We start from the raw sequence: 20,390 nt of genomic DNA, 5'->3' as shown, positions 1-20,390 counted from the left end.
GCAGCTTGAGAGGCACAATCAGTTAAAATGAGGGGATTTACAAAAGTCTTTACATGCTGCTGTATGCTTTGTTAAGCCATATCAGGTCAACCTTATATGCTTTTGCATTTGCATCTTCAGAGTGTGGTTAGACATGAGTGCATTAAAAGGATATATATAGTATCCTGTGTGTCAAGTAGGGGCCAGGGTAGAAGTGGCTGTAGCCTACATGAAAATTTGTATTTTCCCCACAATAAAATATGCATTTTGAAATAAGAAAACTGAGGTTCTATTCAAATTTCTTTTCTTGTGTTTAATCATGACATCAGCTACAGCAAAATACCAAAAAAGTAGAGACAATATACACAACACATTTAACAGCATGTGCAACTACAGCTTCTTAAGAAAAGTGACAGTGGGCATTATTTACATGACAATCGGTAATATTGTTTGCAGTATGACACACAAGTTTGATCATGCAGATGATTTCTAAAGGTTATTTGGCTCTTTACAGGAATACATATTTCACACTATGTTAAAAAATAACATATTTATTTAGCATCAGTCATCAGGGTAACAATAACAAAGACTGGGAATACCAACTTCTGCTTAAACAAATATCCACTTTATAGATATTATTGAATATTTTCATTCAGAGACATCTGAGGGCTTGGCTGACTGAAGGTTTCTTTAATACACACCTGAAATAGTGCTAATATTTCAGGCTGGGCTTTGGGATTATTGGCCATCAAATGTAGATACCTTTGTTGGAAACTACCACGATAAAAACTCTAGGCCCAAACCTGCATGAGACAGAAGTGCAGAGTTAAAAACATAAATTTTTATGTCAGTAGCTACATTAAAAAAAAAATAAATTAACCAGCCACTTTATTAGATACCCATTCAACTACTTGTTAACACATATATCAAATCGGCCAATCACCTGGCAGCAACATTTAGGCATGTAGACATGCTTTGACCAAGCACTTGAATGGGGAAGAAAGATGGTTTAAGTCTGAGTATTTCAGAAACTGCTGATTTATTGGGACTTTCCACAGAATCATATCAATTGTTTACTGAGAAAGGTCCAGAAGAGAAAATATCCGGTGATCAGCGGTTTTCTGGGTGAAAATCCCTTGTTGATAGGTCAGAGGAGAATGGTCAGACTACTTCCAGCTGATAGGAAGTTAACACTAACTCAAATAATAACTTGAAAAAGAGTATCTTTGAGTGCAAATATGATGAGCCTTGAAGCAGATGGGCTACCGAGGACCACAGAGAATGCTCCTGTCATCTAAGGACCGGCAACTGAGGCTACAATTCACAAAGGGTGACCAAACTTGGAAAAATGTTGCCTGGTTTGATGAGTCTTAATTTCTGTTAGATGGTGCGATCAGAATTTAGCATAAATAACATGAAACCACAGATCCATCCTGACTCGTTTCAACAGTTCAGGTTGCTGGTGATGGTGGGACAGTGTTTAGGATATTTTCTTGGCACATTTTGTGTCCCTCGCTATCAACTGAATATCATTTAAGCACCACAACTTAACCTGAGTTTTCTTGCTGACTATGTCCATCTCTTTATAACTACAGTGTACCCATCTTTTGATGGTTACTTCTAGCAGGATAACACACCATGTTACAAAGTTCTAATCATCTCACAAAGAATTGAAGAAGTTCTGAGAGCAAATGAATGTCCAATCCAGTATTAGCAAGGTGTGCCTAATAAAGTGGCTAGTGAATTTATAAAATGACTCATTCACTAACGGAACATGAAGTATATTTTTAAATTAAAAAGCCACAGTAAATTCCAAAACAAGCCTACTGTTTACCCAAAACAAAAATATAATTTGATCCTGTTGAGAAACTCCAGCTCACCCGTAAAGTGCTATCCCAGGAAGCTGAACAGAGCGCTGTGCCATCAGGTGACACTCTCACTCTGCTAACACGGTTCTCGTGACCAAACAATATGGTGGCACGAGTCCCCTTCAAAACATCCCATACATTGATAGCGTAGTCATTATAACCAGCGAAGAGCAGACGGCCTGAGGGTGGAAGAAAGAGAAAGATATGGTGGAGACATAGATGAAAAGGAAGTGGGAAAACCAGGGAAGCAGACACTCACAAATTATAAGGTGAAATTCCTTTTGAATCTAAATTTGAGACAGAACAGAGAACCAAAGCGTTCTCAAGCTTTCTTGAGCCAAAACGTACTGAACACATTTGTTACAGCAATTTAAAGAGTGTTTGACTGACTCCTCACCGCTCAGAGAGAAGTCACAGGTGGAAGCGCCAAATATGATGCTGTCCTTCTGGTAGACTGCCACTTCACGGTCAGCTCTCAAGTCATAGAAACGGCACTTTGGAAAACCAGAAAACATAGAAACAACCAGTATGTAAAAACATACCAAGGTGGTTATTCCGGTAAATGGCCTACAGTGCAGATTATCAGAGTAAATCACAGCAACGAGGCTGAGGTTGCTTTTAGAGCTAAACTGATGTTGCCGTTGTTTCTGCCACGCCCTAATTAATGTGACCAATCAAATTACAGGGAGACAGGAAAAATAATGAACACTTAACCTAAATCCAACCTGAGAGGTAGCATAAAACTAAACATGTCTCATGACACAGACTACACATGTCTGTACATGTACATGGGACAACTGTTAGTAAAAATGTAACACATGTTTAATGTTTGTAAAAGGACCTTCTTCGTCTCAAAAAAAAAACTCCCTCAAAATGCAACTTAAAGATGAAAAAAAGGAAATTCGAAATTGGAAAATGAGTCACCTAAGTTTAAAAAAAACAATCTCAACAACGACTATTGTTCAGAGACAATAACTCCAGTCTCCCAAGGGAAATGGATCCATTAATCTGGGACAATCTGCTCTTTATTGTGACCTCGTTGCACTTTATATTATCTCGCCTGACGTCTTAAAGTCTTCCTGCTTTAAGGTTTTTCTGCCAGAAAGCACTGAAGGAAAATTTCTCCCATCAATGGCTTTTTCCTTTCGTCTCAGCCACTTGTCTGCTAATATAAAACCTAATGTAGTTGTACAATTTTATCCAGGTGTAAGCTTTGAACCACAGGTCAGAGTATCAGTGCAGTCCTGCTTTCTTCCATAAACATGAAGTCTCTCATGCTTTCCAGGTTTAAGGAGGAATCATTTCATCCCAGTCCCAGCTTGAGTCCCAGTTTGTTTTAGAAAGAATTTTACTGATGACAATAAGTCTTTATACTAAGGTAATTAATCGATAATAACAATTTTACATCTTAATAAGTCTAAATAAGTGCTGATAATAAGATCACAAACAATCCTTACAGGATTTGTATGGTTTTTTTTTTTGTTACTTTAATGATATTACCACATTTTTAAAAATGTATTTAATAACAGTTAACTATGCACTTTAAAACTGACCTACACATTTTTTCCCTAAAAATACCTTATTATGGGTAATAAAGCTATTAATAACTAATGTGCTTTTTAAAACTCTAGGTGTCTGGCTTGAGTACTACATGGTGTCGAGACTGAAAAAAACAAACAAACTAAAGTACAATATTTTAGTGCAATAACATCTCAATGTCTTTTGTTGTCATTGCTTTTAGTCTCTTATTGATAGTTCTGTATTGATTTTCTGCATTTGGTATGTTTCTGTTTTTTTACTTCTATTTTAATGTCATCCTTAAGGTTAAGCTTATACTCAGTTTTATCTTGTTTTGTACTCTTAATGTATCTATTCTGTAGCGTTGCTTTTAAAGCACCTTTCTAATAAATAAAACTATTAATGTTGTTATAAATGCCTTGATAAGAAAAAGCGAATCACAGAGTTCACAATAAAGCTTAATAATGTTCCAAAAATAAATCAGAGGGAGCTCTGTGACTCAATATTACTGCTCCACGCAGGAACTGAGACAGTCATTTATCGTATTGTATCACTGATGGCACAGAGTGACATGAGCTCATCGAAACAAACAGATGAGCAGGTTACATGACAGGACTCACCGTCGCATCATCAGAGGCAGATGCAAATGCATCTCCACTGGGGTAGTACCTATGCACAAATAGACAAAAGCAGGTTTAGAAATGATGCGGTAATGATGTATTTTCCATTGAAGAGGAAATTGACAGATTCTGTTTTTAATTTAAGCTTTTCTTTTGAAGTAAGTAAATTATTTTGGTGCATGATCTGCATCACAGAGCTCAGTCTGTATGACCAACACAAGAACACAAACAAGTCTTCTAAATGAAAAATGTGTTGGTTTCTCAATACTCTCCTTTTGTTCACACACTCAAAAAATATCTATAAGAAAATACAAAAATGTAAAAATAATGTCTCAGAAATAAATTAAAACTATTATATTTATTTTTGTTGAATTGTTTTTCTCTCAACATCAAAAGGCAGCAGCTGTCTTCACTCAATGTGTGAACATACTGTATGTGGTTTTGCTCTTCATGGATTTTGATTTATTCAATTTGCTCCCTTTGGCTACAGCTTTTTAATGTCTGTCAAAGAAATGATCCATTTTTCATTTGTAAAATCAAGAAACTGTGATTCACTTAAGCTTTTTAAAAGAGTAGGACCCACTTCACGCAGTTGATGTCAGACTCGTGGCTCTCGAAAGATTGAATGTTCTGTCCAGAGCGCATGTCCCACACATTGGCCTTCATATCACAGCCCTGACAACACAAACACACACATACAGATAAACAGACACACACAGGCGCACAAAGAAAATATTGTTGTTCTCCAGTAAAATCCCAGTTTCTTCATCATAGTTCAATGAAAACCAAACACAAAGAAGTGAATTACAGGGTTTCCCCTGAAGAAGACCACATAAATCTCAAACCAATCCACAGAATATTTCTCTCTCTCTCTCTTTCGCTCTCACCCCAGAGACAAAAGTGTTTCCAGTCTCAGATGGGGCGAGGTCCAGGGACAGGACATCAGCTGTGTGACCGTGGAAACTCTGCAGCAGCTGCCCGCTCTCCACATCCCACAATGCACATGTGCCATCGCCACTGGAGGTCAGGAGCTAGCAGACACAAATGTACAGAGATACATGAATATAAGAGCAAGGCCATGCATCTTCTTTATATATACAACACTTTTTATCACTCATGCCTGTTTGTTTAACCCTTAAGCAACCCAACTACTTTAGCAGCTAAAATGATAAGCATCATTTATGACCCAATCATATTTTATGGAAACTTCAACTAAAAGCACAAACTGCAGAACTAAATAATTTAGACAATTGCCATTTTACAAAACAATTTTTTTAACCCAAAGGTATATTTCAGTGAATTGTGTAGTACAATTGTGTATTTTTACATGCTAGTATAATTTTAACACCAAAATATGACACCATCGTCAGTGTGTTTTTTCCATCCTGTTCTAACTATACACAAAGCTCTGATTGTTGATGTGTAATATTATAAAACACTGAAATATAACTAAATGTTAGCAGTCAGAAATAAATACAGTCCTTTCCACAGCATTGGGGAGTTCCTGTAAAAACTCGGAGAAGCAGATTGAAGTAATCATGGCATGAAACGTCACAAAGGCACGTTCCAATATCTGATTGAGGTTAGAAATGATTTTTAGGGAAATGTTTTTAAATATCTTTGCCCAATCGAGAACCTTGAAGCCAGTGAAACCCAGACCATAGAAACTAAACAAAAAGGAAGCTTAGAAATATTAAAATAGTTTGGAAAGCCTATTTTTTGGTTGAAACTGGGATACACAACAGAACAATGATCCCAAGCACACCAGCGAATCTACAGCAGAATGGCTGAAAAATAAAATAATCAAGGTGCTGTCCTTGCAGCACCTTGATTATTTTTGATTTTTTTTTTTTGCTGCGAAATGTGGTTCTAAAAACTACTGAATCATGAGGCGTCCATTTTCACATGACTGTTAACTCTAGCACTTGATTAATTCAGAGAAGTGAAGGTTTCTTTACCCTAAACACCCACACAGACATATGATTAGTGGTTTTATCTTTGCTGGGTTTTTTTCCTCCTTCTTTAAAAGTATTTTTAGCTGCTTGGTTTCATTTCTCAGTTCAATTACGTAGAAATGAAACAGATAATACACTAGATAGTGTGCTCCTAATCATTACGCAATTATGGTCAAATAAAGTACTTTTTTAAAAATTAAGCGTTCGGCTTGTTTTATTCTGCTTTTATAGATGGATTGCTCTGAGGGGTTGTCAGTTAATTTGCCAGGAAATCTGACCTAAAGAGGAACCTTTGCCTATTTATTAGTCAAGGCAGGTTTTTTTTCTATAGCACAGTTCATGCACAAGACAAATCAAAAGGCTTTACATAAACATTAAAAGGACATTAATAATAAAAACCTAAAAAAAATAAATACATGAATGAAATAAAATTAAAAACAAAACAAAATATCGAGAAACCGTCATCAGAATACATGAAGTGAGTTGCATATGATACAAACAGGCAACGTGGGGAAGAAGAGTACATCCTCTCTGTTACAAAAACTCTTACTATGTATCTGAATACAAAGAAGCAGACAAAATGTCAACAAATCCTCTAATGAAAACAGATTACGGGCACTTAGAGACACATGCAGACATCTGAGGTCCCTGCCGGCTGGTGGATTAGAGAGCTCCTGCTGGATGACCCCAGGCACAAAAAACACCACACATCCTGCCTGCACCAAGCGGTAACTCCAGTTTCAACACGAATATAATTATCAGTAAGCCACAATTACTCCCACACACAGATGGAAATCTCAGCGATCTGACGGAGAGCCTTTGCATCACTTTACGCACCACCAGCCTGACCTTAAAACTTCCATGGTTGGTTCGTTATTACTCAGTGAAACCACACAACAGCACCAGCTGAAAACCTGAGCTAACACACGGATATACACAAATACTACACGATCAAAGCATGTAATCTAGACTTTAAGGGATTTTAAAGCTGCTCAATTGAGTCTCCTACACACTGCTGCAGTAAAATATACGGGAACTTAAAAAATATAAAGACTGGCATGCGTGACAGTGTGTTGAAGGGAGAAAAAAGACGACAGACAGGAAGACGACATGCATGTGTGTATTTTTGTGTTAAATGTTCTGCCCTCAAGTCACTGTGCTCCACTCTTCTTTAGATAAAAGCCACTCAGTGTCTATTAATACACCCATGAGAGAGGATCATACCTTCCCCCCCCCCCCCTCGTCTCTTTCCGGCCCCTCCTCATCCCTGCCACCCATCTCCTTTCTCCTCTCCTTCCCTGCCCTCATTTTACCTCCACTCCCACTGTGTTCCTGTGCCTCACCGAGGGCCAAAGTGAAGTAAATTATTAATGCCAAATATTTCAGGTCGTCTCCTTCATGTTCCCTTTTTGATTCTCTTCCTCTCCCTACCTGTACAGAAAAGACCCCTAACTTTCAACATATGGAAGCCAGTATTTAAAAGAAAAATGAAGAAGATAACCGTCACTATTCCTTGAAAAAACAAGACTGATTAGATGTAATGAAGGAGGGATGGAGGTGGAAGGGAAACATTCATACGATGAGCAGCTTGATCGGGTAATTATGCCATGTTTTTTCTTTATATTTAGCAGTGCTACAAAAGCTTTTCTCGCTATCATGGCTCAAAGTAAAGAAAAATCCTTGTTGCACTCGTTGGCTGCATTGAATATGCTACCATGTACTTCTACTGGCTATTTGAGAAGCCTGGAGGACCACATCCCCTAAAAGCTCCACCAGCTGATGCGCCGCTCACCTGCATGTCAGAGTTGGTGAAGGAGCAGCCTGACACATAGTTGGTGTGCATAGCAACCGACTTCTTCTTCGCAGCCAAGTTCTCATTTTTGTCCAGAGACAACGGGATGACTGAGCACTTGTTATCCAGGCCACTTTGGGAGAAAGCAAATGTTCAGTAATGGGTTTCACCCCAGTTACAGCGACAAAGTAGTCACCGATAACCATTCATGATTAAACACAAAGATCTTTCCCCCTACCCGCATGCTATAGCACAGCCCGAGGGGGCATAAGCACACGCCAGCACCCACGTGCACGGCAGGGGAACTCCATGCTCCTGTGGGCAACAGAGAACGTAATAAACACACATACGCAAAGAAAAAAAATGGTTATTATGGTTAAAAAAAACACATATCTTCTTTTTTAACATAAAAACAAGCAAGGCAGCTTGTGCACAGCTGTGGTTTAATCTGGATGTGGTGTGTATTAATTAGGATTAAATTCAGTGTACTTATGCCTCCTCGTCACGAGGCATAACGGCTAGAAAAGCTGAATCCTGGCTATCATTTAAGGCCGGACACATACACTGAGTGATTATGGGGGACAGATGGATAGATAATATTTGAATTCATATTTCCATATAGTCGTGTCAAGTCCTCTTTCTCTCTCTTTGAGGATATAGGATGGCCCACTCACACCCTCAACACCAGCACATATGGTGATGGAACATGCATCTGAGCATTCAGAGGAAGAGAAAAATCACTCAGACTTACATAACAGACGGAGATTGATTCTGATCTTTTTTTATGTTGAGGGAAATTATTAAGGTAGACTGAAAACATGAGCATTAGCATTAATGCAAGAGCACTAATGGTGCTGTAACAGTATGCATTATATGTTATATTTACTCAAAAAATTAAACTTGTTATTTTTAAACTTGGGACAAGGTTCCTGTAATGTAATTTTTGCTGCAACTTGAGATGAATTTGGACTGAAGCGTGAAAGATTCACAGCAGCAGATTGTCATATTTTGCAAGCCCCTGACGTAAAATGTTCCTCTTTTCCTTTCCAGAAATTTGCAAGGAGAGGAAAAGCACATGATGTTTCCAAGTTCCCAAATTTCATAGACATGAAATTCATAGTTTTTTTTGTAATTTTGCAAGAATAATAAAAAATGCACTAAAAGTTCAAGGAATTCTTACACATACAAAAACGCCACATAAAGGTTTACACACCTTATTAAGAGTGAATGCATCCCAGACGATCACTTTTCCGTCCTAGGATAGAGAAATGAAGTCTTTTAATGGAAAAATAAACGCACAAAAACAAATAGGCCAACACAGAATAACAGACACACTGTTGTGTCATAGAAACAACACAATATTTATCTTTAGATACTACATCTTGTGTATGGATGTATGTGTGTGTGTGTGAGCAGGTGCATACCTGTGATGAGCTGACCATGCGTCGCTTGTCTTTGCACCAGTCCATACACAGCACCTTGTTCCCGTGACCCTTCAGTACACGTCTGGTCTTTATGGAGAGAGCACTCAACACCTCAACCTTCTCTGCCACCTGGTGCACTGAGGTGTAAAACACACGCGCACACACACACACACACACACACACGCACACACACACACACGCACGCACGCACAATTTACCAGTGAAAAGGAAGTGAAAACATTAGCAAAACAAGTGGTTTTTATGAATGTAGAAATCTGTGCATTTTGCTGTTTTTTCTAACAATTTCATAATCAAAATAATCTTTATCTAAAAAAAGATAAAGATATTTTTTATATTTCTCAACTGCTAATGCTCTGTTGTTGTACATTTCACTTAAATGCACATTAGCCTGTTATTAAATATCAATGATCTGATGCTCTCACTCTGCCAGTGAACATCAGTGTCGATAGGCGATGCTTTTATCAGATAGATATTTAGTAAACTTGGCTTTCAAAACTGCTGTCATGTAATGTTTTTGTAGTTCAAATATGCTTGTTATTAGATCATTGCTAGCTCTGCCAGTAAATTACAGCATTAGTGGGCATAACGCTAAAGAGTTTGTCCTTGCAGGCGCACTGTTGCCTCTGCATGTCAGCTTCATAGACTGTAGCCCTAAATTATTATGATTATTATATATAAAGGCAGTTGTAACATTCAAGTGACAAAAAAACATTAATAATTCTGATCTGCCAAATAAAGTTTTTCATTCCCCAGCACTTTTAACTAACAGCCGTATATTTCCAGTGTTTTCTATACCAGACTTATTCATGATCAAATATCCCCCCCCCCCTCTTTTTTTAAGGTTCCCATCCTTTGCCCCTCAATTAAAATAACAAATCCTGGAAACGCCCCTGCACAAAACCTCTCCTTTGCCACCCCATGTAAAATTTCAGAGACAAGTCCAACAGCTGGCAGCTGCATATTTTAAGCAGATAAGAAAATGTTTCATTAGAAAACGAGAAGCAGAGTGCTTGAAGCTCGTTTTGCTGTTTGTTTAATTCATCACTTACACTCCACGTCGTTCAGCTTGTTTCGCTCCTCCTCCAGCTTCTTCTTCAGAGTCTCGCTCTCCCTCTTCAGTGACTCCAGGGTTTCCCCTTTTTGGAGCCCCTGACAAGCCATCTTCGAGAGCAGAGAAAAGAGGAGAGCAGAGGGAGGAAGGGAGCGGGAAACAAGGGAGAATTGGGAGAAGCGGGTGGTTGGCGGTTAGAGGTTTGTTTAAATAGTCCTCGAGCGCGACTGTGATGCTGTTGCGCGTGCTGCACTCCGCTGCTCTGCTCAGCCTCCTCCCCCTCTCTGCTCCCTGCACCGCTGTTCACCGGGAGCTCCTCAGTCTCCACCTTTTGTCTTATTCCCATATTCCAGTTATGGCATGACAGCTGCTTTCAAAACGCGTTGTTATTTAACATAAAAATTTATGCAAGAAAATTTATATGAGAAAATATTAAGATGTTTAAATAATGATGAGGCATTATATATGAGAAAGCTGACAATCTTCAGTTTAAGTTTGTGGGACAATTCTGAAAAGGTAGGTCTAAATCCTATTTTGAGTTTTTAGTTTTTCATCAGTTTTTTTCTGGAAAATGTTCATTAAAGTTAATTTAGACAGTCCGATTGAAGGACTGTCTAAATTCACATTAACATATCTAAAAAATTCGAAGTATATTATACATAATTGTGACTATATAAACTGCTATTGTAAATCTATCCAAGCGCCTGCTTATAAAAAATAAAATTAAAAACCACCACAATCTTAGAAAATGTTGCTATACTTTATTTGTTATTTTTTGTGGTGGAAAATTGAAAGAAATAAAATTGTGAGCCTCTATATGTCTTATATGTTATTTACTGAAATGTCTGCAGAGGGACCAACTCATCACAGAAGGTAAGACAGTCTGCAAACGAGTGGCCACGAACAAAGAAATGATTCAATATTTAAAGCTTGATTCTCACGCATGCATGCTGGCTGGAGTCTAACAGAGTGAAGCCAGATTGACCTAAACAAAGATGCAAGATGCATAAACCAGAGCTGCTCTGCTCGCCTTGAGGCACATGCAAAGGGTCACTGCTTATACACTCCCATTTACGTTAACCTGTGTGCAGACAAACAAAGCTTTCACAGTAAAACAAAGAACAGAGTAAAACAGTTACAGCTCTTATTTTTCTTCTACACTTCTCAGCGCCAGTGCTGGAAGTGAGTCGCTCTTCTTGCATCACTTTGCCACTACTGGAGATTCCAGGCTCTGGTTGCCTAGGTAACCCTTTACCATATTGCCGCCCCGCACCCTGACACATGGCTCAGTGGTTCGCTTCGCTCTTACTGATGCTAAAAAAAGTTGTATATTTCTTTTAGTTTGTTTATCATATTCTCTCTGGAGACGTCATCTTTCAGGCTGCTTTTAAATAAAAGGTTAAATGGGTAAAATTATTACTGGTCAGTTTGTTTCCTGCGCCATCTTTAGGTAATAAATGGTATTACATGAAAGTATAGCCCAGCCCTTGTTTAACTTTGCCTGATGTCTCTTCAGCACAATAAAGAGATTTCTATGACTTGAGCTCAGAGCAGCTGTTTCTTCACATTCTGTTAATAGCTTTTTTAGTAGAATTTAATGAGTGGTGGTGATGATTGTGCACTACCACTTAAATGAATTTAATCATTGTTTTTATTTATTTTACTAAGTTTAAACCCATAGTGGTAGCACCTATACATTCATTTAACAACAGCAGCAGGACACATAAAGCTTGATGAATTACCTAGCAGGTGATGATACAGCATGTCTAAACATGCTGCAGTTTCAATACTGTGCCATGTTGATAGTGATTAACGTGTTTGTGTGTCCTTTTCTGCAAGTGAATATCAAATAAAATTGACAATTTTTCCCACACTGGCCATTCAAATGTTATTTAACATAATCATTACATCAAACCTCAATAGAATCAAAGTAGGCAGTTTGATCCTTTGTTACAGATCTATTGTTTGTTTAATTGAAGCAGATATGTTAATATTATGTAAAGTACATGTTAGGAAGTGTATTTCTGTCCTTGTTTGGAGATGATCACAGGGGACACTGGTGTCAAGTGAGCTGAGAGCCACTTCCTGTGTGTGTGTGTGTGTGTGTGTGTGTGTGTGTGTGTGTGTGTGTGTGTGTGTGTGTGTGTGTGTACATGTCAAAAGGTGCTGATGAGCGATGGGTCATTAGTTAAACAGATGCTGCACAAAGTGTGAGTGTCTTCAAACTAAAGATGTACCTCACATGTAGAAGCACGTCCTGATTTTACCACTAACCCTAACACTAAGCCACAGGAAGAAATATATATTTTTTAAAAAACAGCAAGGAAATTGTTTTACAGACAAGTGCAAATAATTTGTTTACACCCATCTGCTACTACAGCTTTAATATTGTGATAAAATTAAAATACATATTAGAATAGTAGCATTTCTTTCCAGCATGGAAGTACAGTAACTTGGACAGGTGAGCTAACCTGATTTCCACCTGTCAAAACTACAAACACTGGCATTTAGCTCTGTAAAGTGAATAATTTCAAAGTAATAAAATTGTTTCGATATTTAACAAACAAAAAATCTCCAGTTCATCTGCAGAATGAGGCAACTAAATTAATAAAATGGAGCAAGCTACCAAGCTCAAACAGAGCTAAACAATATTTATGTGTTCCCTAAATGCAGATAATACTTGACTCACACATTTTTTTACATTTAAAGGGGAGTAGCAGAATATCTGCCTTCAGATATGCAAGGTTGTAGCATTCATGTTAGTGATGCTGGAGGCAACGAGCATTAGTGACAAAAACATCCTGCAGCACTGTTGAGCATACCAAGCTGTCCATATTATCCCTCGATTGGTGAGTTAGGAACACTCCGGGCATTTTTTGCCAGTATTGGAGAAACAGACGTCTCATCATGTGAATTGTTAGGTGGTAGCTGCTCAAGTATAAAGCTTTTAAATCAGGGACAGAGGACTTTTTTTTCACAAGGGCTACACATGACATCTATGCTTATGTTCAATTTAATAAATTTAATAGACATGGTTGATTAGCTTAAAGGCTATTTGCCGGCCCTGAAGGGCGAAGACCTTTTCTCTAAAAACAACAACCTTCTGTTAGAAAATGTTGACTGCTTAGGTATAAATTTGTTGCACAATCATAAGATTACTTACATAAATGCAGTATCAGCTTTTAAATTAGGCTACATCTTGTTAATTGGTATGCATTGCATGAGCCAATAATGAATGATTATGTTATGAACATGGACTCGGGCTGTTTTTATATAATGGCAATGAATAATTCGAGACTGCCACAACAATCATAAGTGGTGCATGCTCTGTTGTATTTCAGGTAAACAGCAGTACACACTCATTGCAATCATTCACAATGGTATTCATTAGCATAATGCTGCCTTTTGTTTGATTTTTGAGGGGAGGTGTAGCGATGAAAATGAAAGGAGAACATTACCATTTCCACACAGAGGGAGCAGTAGTTGGTGGCCTCGTTCTTAATGTAGATGTTCATCAGAGGACTCGGTTTACTGCAGCTGTCGCAGGGGCCAAAAGTGGCCGCCACGAAAGTCTGGTCACACATGGCTGCAGAGGATCACCAGCACACCTGCAGAAACCCACAAGACACACACATAAAGATGACTTTAATCATCAGGATTACATGTTGGAGGGTTTTCTTTGTGGCTCTTCTGGTTTCTTTTCTCAGCTCTGACCACTTGTCTTGTTTTGCGTTTGTGTGTGTGGAGCTGTACAGAAGATAAGCAGCTGGTAATCTACTCCAGCCTGATCCTCCTCTGAGGAGAGAAGCTATTCTGGGAACCACACACATCCAGCAACACCGAGTTCACAGCAGTGCATGATAAAGGACTTCCAAATCTGAACTAAATATGGTCATCCAAAATATGGATCAACATTTTATCGCTTCCCTACACAATTATATACATTTAAACTGAAACTCAAACAGTTTCCCTCATTTATAATGAATTATCATTTCATGTCATTGGCTTTCCATGACAGTATAACTCATATAATGAGTAAATAATGTATATATAGAACAGCATAGTGTCATATTGGTAGATTGCATTGAGAAGTTTGCACACAAACTCAAAAAAGTTAGTTTTCATTTGAACTTCTTACTGTCCTTTGATGTGTGATGTAATCACATATCAACTTTCTGTTTAAGTTGTCCTCATATGATCTTTTGTATCAAGTGTCTTAATCATTTGGATACATTTAAATACCCAACACGGTCTTTGATGATTTTATCTAAACTGCAGAGTCAAACATCTAAAACACCAGCTTCCAGTCAGTCCACACAGATAGCTGCCATATCAACAAATAACAATAAATCTTACCTTACAAAATACTTTTTCCCCTCTGTAGAGCAGCTGCTTGTCTCTGGAGATCTAAGTGGATGTTTTCTAGTGAAGAGGATTGTCAGTGAGGGACAGAGAGGGAATGGTAAGCTTCTTAGTGAAGCATTTAAGCCCCAACTCTGCTCTGCTTTTACCACCATGCTTTATACACTCCTGCAGCATTACCTGTAAGGCCTGGGAGGTTACTTTTACTGTGTAACCCCAGTGCATTAGTCTTTTGGATCACCACCAGCTGCACAATTACTTTATGGCACCAATTTACCAGTTATAAGCACAACCGGATTTGCAGAGGGTTTTACAGAAAAAGTGAAAATATTTCAGTGAGCAGCACTTCTGTGGGTGAAAATGTCTCATTAATGTCAGAGGACAATAGCTGGAGTGCTTCCAGCTGATAGGAAGGCAACAGTAACTCAAACAACCACATGTTACAACTAAGGTATGCAGAAGAGCACGTCTGAATGTTCAATGTGTTGAACTTTGAAGCAGAAGGGGCCCTCAGTATCAGCTGGTATCAGTTGGCCATCATTTAAACCCACAGTCTAATCACTTATTTCAGAGTGAAAACACACCTTCTGATGACTGCTTCCAGAAGGTTGACTCACCGTGTCATGAAGCTCAAATCATTTAAAGTGTTTTTAGACTGTGACAGGGAGTTCAGTGTACTCAAATGGGCTCCGAAGTCACAAGATCTCAGTCCAGTAGAGCACTTTTTGGGAACCGATTTGCACCACGGGTCAGCTGACATCTGCAGTAAATTGTGTGTAATGATGTGATGCCATCATGTCGATATCAAACAAACTCTGAGGAACGTTTTCAGCAGCTTGTTGAAACGGTGCCACAGAGAATTAACACCAAGCCAAGTGGGTACTAGCGAGGTGTAACTAATGAAATCTGCTGTTCAGCAAAATATTGATTTGAGTTTAAGCATAATAAACATTTTTGTTCATCAAAAGCTCAGAAAGTACAGTACCCTCAACAGATTAAAGGCAATGACATCTAAATGAAATCAGGGAAACTGTGTGTAAACCTTCCAATTTTCAGGTTTTGTGCTTTACCTCAGAAATCAGACTGCTTCACCCCCCAAAAGAAAAAACAAAAATTCCACATCTTATTTTGTTTCATGATTACGTTTTCCTAAAACAACCCAAAACTCTCAAAAATAAGAAACACGGAAACCCAAACAGTGCGGAATTCTTTTATTTTACTTTTACAGATTTGACAATTTATTCCAAGTTTCTTAACAGTGAACACATTCACTAAGCACAGCTACCAGAAACTACAAACAGTCCAGTTTTTCCAAATGTACACATGGGATCGGAGAGGAAACATCTGGTACCGGCTTCAGCATGTTCACACCAGTACCTCAAGAGCTGGGGAGGGGATGTATCTCTTTTTAAGTTAGTTTTGAACATTTCTTTAAAACGGCACAATTTATGCTAGTGCTGATGAGAACAATGGTAATTTATAATGTCTGAGTCATATCATACAGCCGATTCTCTCTTTAGTATGGAAATGCAGAGTGAATGAATGACATATTTCTCCTGTTTGAGAGCCCAAGAGAAGCCCAGGGGAACAAGATGCTGCAGCAGCTCTGCTCAACTAAGAAAGTAACACGAACCACTGAATGAATGAAGATGCTTTTTGTTTTTACTCTGAAACTAGCTAATCCTTTGCATTGTCCTCTGACTCTGAGCTTCATCTCTGACACCTGTGCCACACATCAACTTATAATGTTAACAAAGAGAAGTTAGTCAGTCAGGACATTACCTAGAGGAAGGTCAACAGGCTGCACTTGTGTGAAAAGAACGGGGAAGTTTGATGGATTTCTTTTTACAGTCCATACCCATCTATCGTTTATCAGATTTCCTCTGCAGTGTTGAAAAAAAGTTCATTTTGATGTCTGTGACACCAACTGCAGGACCGAATGACACGCAATCAAAATAAAAAACACATTTCTATTCATTTTACAGTGAAAGAAAAAAAAATACTGCACTGACAGAACAAAACAATGCCATAATGTTCGTTGATCATGTGTGTAAGTCATTCAGATAGCAAGTGATTCAGATAAGGCTTGGTCTACAATGTGCAGCTAAAAATCATGATACACTTCAACGTTTTTAAACATTCATATAATTGATTAACTCCTTCAGTAACCATCTTTCTTACGACTACAAGATATGTTCTCTTTGCACACAACATACACTAAACCAACTACAAATCCAACCAATATAACAAAAACATGGTCCCAGGAAAGTGCAACACAAAATAGCTTTACATAATTACTCCACTTAAAATTAGAGTTTGGCATTCGTACGTCACCTTGATCGTTTTTTCCCCCCCTCTGAATGTAAATTTTACATCCTTGAAAAGGTTTGAAAAATTTAAATCAAAACTGCAGAATCCAGTTCATGTGTGTAAGGAGAAAATATTCCATCAAAGTGAAATGTGTTTTTTGAAAGGGTAAGGTCACCGCGCAAAATAAGGTTCACATCAAGGCGAGAGGCAGCCTAATACTAACGGTACAACAAGAAGTAAACTAGAAGTGCCAAAAGACGAGGCAGCGAACAAAGGAAAAGCTGTTTTCACACACAAACTCTGAATAATGGCTGGTGAATCAGGTCACTGCATCCTTTTACTTCTTTTCCACTGTGCCCAGTCTAAACTGGTTTTATACATTTTCTCAAAAAGCACTTGTGCCCAACCCCAACCAGTGATGTCAGTGAATATAGGAGGGGGTATCACAAGAAACTGACCAATGACTGGCCTGATTTCTTCACATGGAAATGACCCAAAATCTGCTGGTAACACTGCATAATAACGGTTTCTCACACCTGCTGAAATGTGAGCTTATTCTCGGAACTGTTTTCACATCAGCACTGGTTCCAGTACTGCTGCCCACGTAAGTGGGAAAAGGGGATTTTGTTTAGGTGAGGATGCCACCTGGGTAATGTAGGAGGTTGGACATGATACACCCATTTAGCTCCTTTTTTTAACGTGAGCTGGCAGGTTAAATATATTAAATATCTCATGCAACTCTTCTCACAAATCCAGCAGATGCATGTGTGAAAACTACTTCAATCCCAACATGGGCAGATTACCAGACACTCGTCCGACACTTCACCTGTGCCTGGGTTTCTCTTCTTTAAAATCAAAAGCATGCACTTGGATTTTGCCAAACCCATGCAGTTTAAGTGGGGGCAGCAGGAGTAGCAGTGCATGCAAGCAAACAATCTGAGCTGAAAGAACATGTGCACCAACAACAAAATGACAAAAAACAAAACTTCTTTGTCACCCTTAACCCAGCTGTGAAACTGAGAAGAGGAATAAATGAACACATTCTGTTTTTCTGGTAATAAAAGTCCACGTTGGGACATGCTGAGTGAAGGTGGACGGGTAGGAGATGTAAGAGGAGTCGAACAGAGCTGTGTTTGTGAGAGGATGCAGCAGAGGGAATGTAAAGCTCAACAGATTTTTGCAGCCTTTTGCATCTATTCTGCTCAGTAATACATGGCTTTAGATTATCTTAAGAAAATAACAATACTGAACAAAGTAAATAATCACACAATGACAACAGTAAAACATTTTTATGGCTCTGAGCCAGAAGACAAGAAAAAAAAAACAGTAAGCAGAGTGTAAGGTTGGTACTCATACAGTATGTGTTCATGTCAGTGTTTCCTGTGACGCTCGGCTTTGGTCACAGCTGTAAACGGTGCAGACTGTCGCAGGTTAAACCCTTTGCAGAGTTTGAACCTTAAACCTTCTCAATCTGTCCTCGCCTATAAAACCTGTGCTACACTTCATCTGCCAGACATGCAGGCTAAACATGACAAAAAAAATATCTCAAGGTTTAAGACGCGACCTAACAAATAATTATCTGTGCCGGCACTCATTAAAGATACTACATATTTACCTGATATTGACATAATAGCCAAGGAAGCAACTAAAACTGTCTCTAAGAAGCTGTTTGCCGTGGGAAAGAGTGGTCCCATCCTTCACTTCGGACACATTCGCTGCAAGGGGGAAGCTTCTAATCTTAAAAAGGGATGTAGCTATAAGTGCAATAAATAAAATACAGGATATATATTATTCATATTTATATAGATATTTATTTATGTATAAATAATATAGTACAGATGATGAATTTTGTCTTGGCTTGACGTGTTCAGAGAATAAAACGTACAAAGTGAAATCTGCTCAGTGGTCACCTCAACACGGGGTGGAGAGAGCGCTGACTTTTTCACCTCATCATTCAGCTGCCCTCACACAGGAGCTCAGAATTTACCCAACATGAGGGCGGACTGCTAGACTGACAAATCATAACTTGTTTTGAGGCTTCAGCTCCACCTGGTGGGCCTGCTCTCGTGTATCGAGACAATAACAACAACAACAACAACAACTATCTTAACGATTACTGGAAACGCAGATGAAGGATCGATGGCGAGTACTGGAGGCATTGATCTGGTCCTGTGGCTTCTCTAAGAGGCGGGCGTTTTGTACAAGCAGCGGATGATGCTCAGGGCTTACGGCCAGATTTAAACCAGCGGAAATAACCACATGTGTGCGTATCTGTGCGTTCGTGAAAGAGAGAAGGCGAGTGTGCGTCTGTACGTTCGGAGGATGAAAGTACTTTACAGATGTGACGTGTCTGCATGTCTGAGTTTAAACTAGAGAAACTGCAGAACCCTTTCACCCGTTTATTTAAACATGACTTCAAATCGTGTTAACGTGAGTGAAATTTGCGAGTGTTTGTGGTGTTTTAAATTTTTCGGGGAGACGGTGACTTGCAAATCCGACTGTGGCCACTAAGACAAATTCGCCGCAGGGCTCAGAGTGCTCTGGTGGGCTCGCATTAGACACGGGTGAGGAAGGCCAAGTTAAGCGAGCTGGGGATCTGGATGGTTTCCAGTGCGAGGCAAGAAGGGTTAAACGGGAAGGTGACGGGATAGATCATCTTCGTGTCCATCAACAGCTGGGGACTCTCACAGCGGTCCCGCAAGCGAGTCTGGAGAGAGAGATGATGGAAAAAGTTCATGTGCATTAAAAAAAAAAAAAAAAAAAAGGTAGTAGACAGAAAATATATTAAGCCAGTCTGTTTGAAGACTCGACAAGTAAGAAAAGTTATCTTGGTGCAGAATCGATTGCATGAACTTTAGTTCGTAAATACCGATCAGTGCAGTGACTCAGATCTGAGAGGACCCTTGAGCTCAACATAGTGCCTATGGGAAGTGTCAGGGAACTGTACTTGTTATCAAATTTACAGCTCTCTTATTACAAGATAGCTACCACTAAAAAGTAACCTGTTACTTTAAAAATAAATTATATAAACACCGTCTTTGCAATTATCTATCCAGCTACTGTACATCGACTTTACTACACTTCACAGTGAGTCGATCTTGGCAGCACCCCCTCCACCACATAAACAAGCGCATTCATTTCCATCAGAGCGACGGCTTTAGGCAAAGCCAAAGCTAGCAGTTGTGGTTTTGGAGCTGTAGCTACATATCATTCTCTTCCTCACCAGCATTGTTGCGAATGTAGTTTTAACTTGACGTTACTTCTGACATATTTCTCTCACATGACATATATTAGCACAAAGGAAACTGAATATAAAAGCCATCCCCATCCAATGCTGACCTTAACATGCACGCTGACACTGGATGCATTCATCTCTGCAGCTGTGTTGCTTGGCGTTTCAGTTACTCAAGCAGAACAGAAGTTTCTGTTTATCAGATGCCCAGAAACGCCAGAAAAATGCTGATGTTTTTCAAAGCAGCACACATTCATT

General features: G+C 38.9%; 2 protein-coding genes across 6 annotated transcripts in view; both read right to left on the bottom strand.

Moving 5' to 3' along the window:
- Positions 1-266: 266 nt before the first annotated feature.
- Positions 267-14,721, bottom strand: gnb5b (guanine nucleotide binding protein (G protein), beta 5b). The gene is made up of 13 exons (XM_086271540.1): positions 14,585-14,721; positions 13,687-13,836; positions 10,227-10,338; positions 9,157-9,293; positions 8,946-8,987; positions 7,971-8,047; positions 7,733-7,865; positions 4,873-5,016; positions 4,569-4,660; positions 3,986-4,034; positions 2,245-2,341; positions 1,860-2,026; positions 267-782 (listed from the first exon to the last, which is right to left on the bottom strand). Exons 2-13 carry the CDS (start codon positions 13,810-13,812, stop codon positions 771-773), a joined length of 1,188 nt encoding a protein of 395 aa, XP_086127666.1. The 5' UTR covers positions 13,813-13,836; positions 14,585-14,721; the 3' UTR covers positions 267-770.
- A 1,046-nt stretch (positions 14,722-15,767) lies between these two features.
- Positions 15,768-20,390, bottom strand: part of myo5aa (myosin VAa) — a 65,535-nt gene continuing 60,912 nt past the window's right edge. For all 5 annotated transcript variants that reach the window (XM_086271440.1, XM_086271127.1, XM_086271201.1 and 2 more), the window contains one exon: positions 15,768-19,607. In XM_086271440.1, coding sequence (XP_086127566.1) covers positions 19,455-19,607 — 153 coding nt within the window. In that variant the 3' untranslated portion in view covers positions 15,768-19,454. The remainder of the gene's footprint in view (positions 19,608-20,390) is intronic.

This window comes from Aulonocara sp. 'chitande type north' Nkhata Bay, linkage group LG1, assembly GCF_057382095.1.
Source record: "Aulonocara sp. 'chitande type north' Nkhata Bay isolate Kocher_YH1m ecotype deep benthic linkage group LG1, A_spYH_male_GT1.1, whole genome shotgun sequence".
NCBI lineage: Eukaryota > Metazoa > Chordata > Actinopteri > Cichliformes > Cichlidae > Aulonocara > Aulonocara sp. 'chitande type north' Nkhata Bay.
The sequence above is the reverse complement of the archived record's forward strand: the minus strand, read 5'-3'. Positions and strand labels throughout refer to the sequence as shown.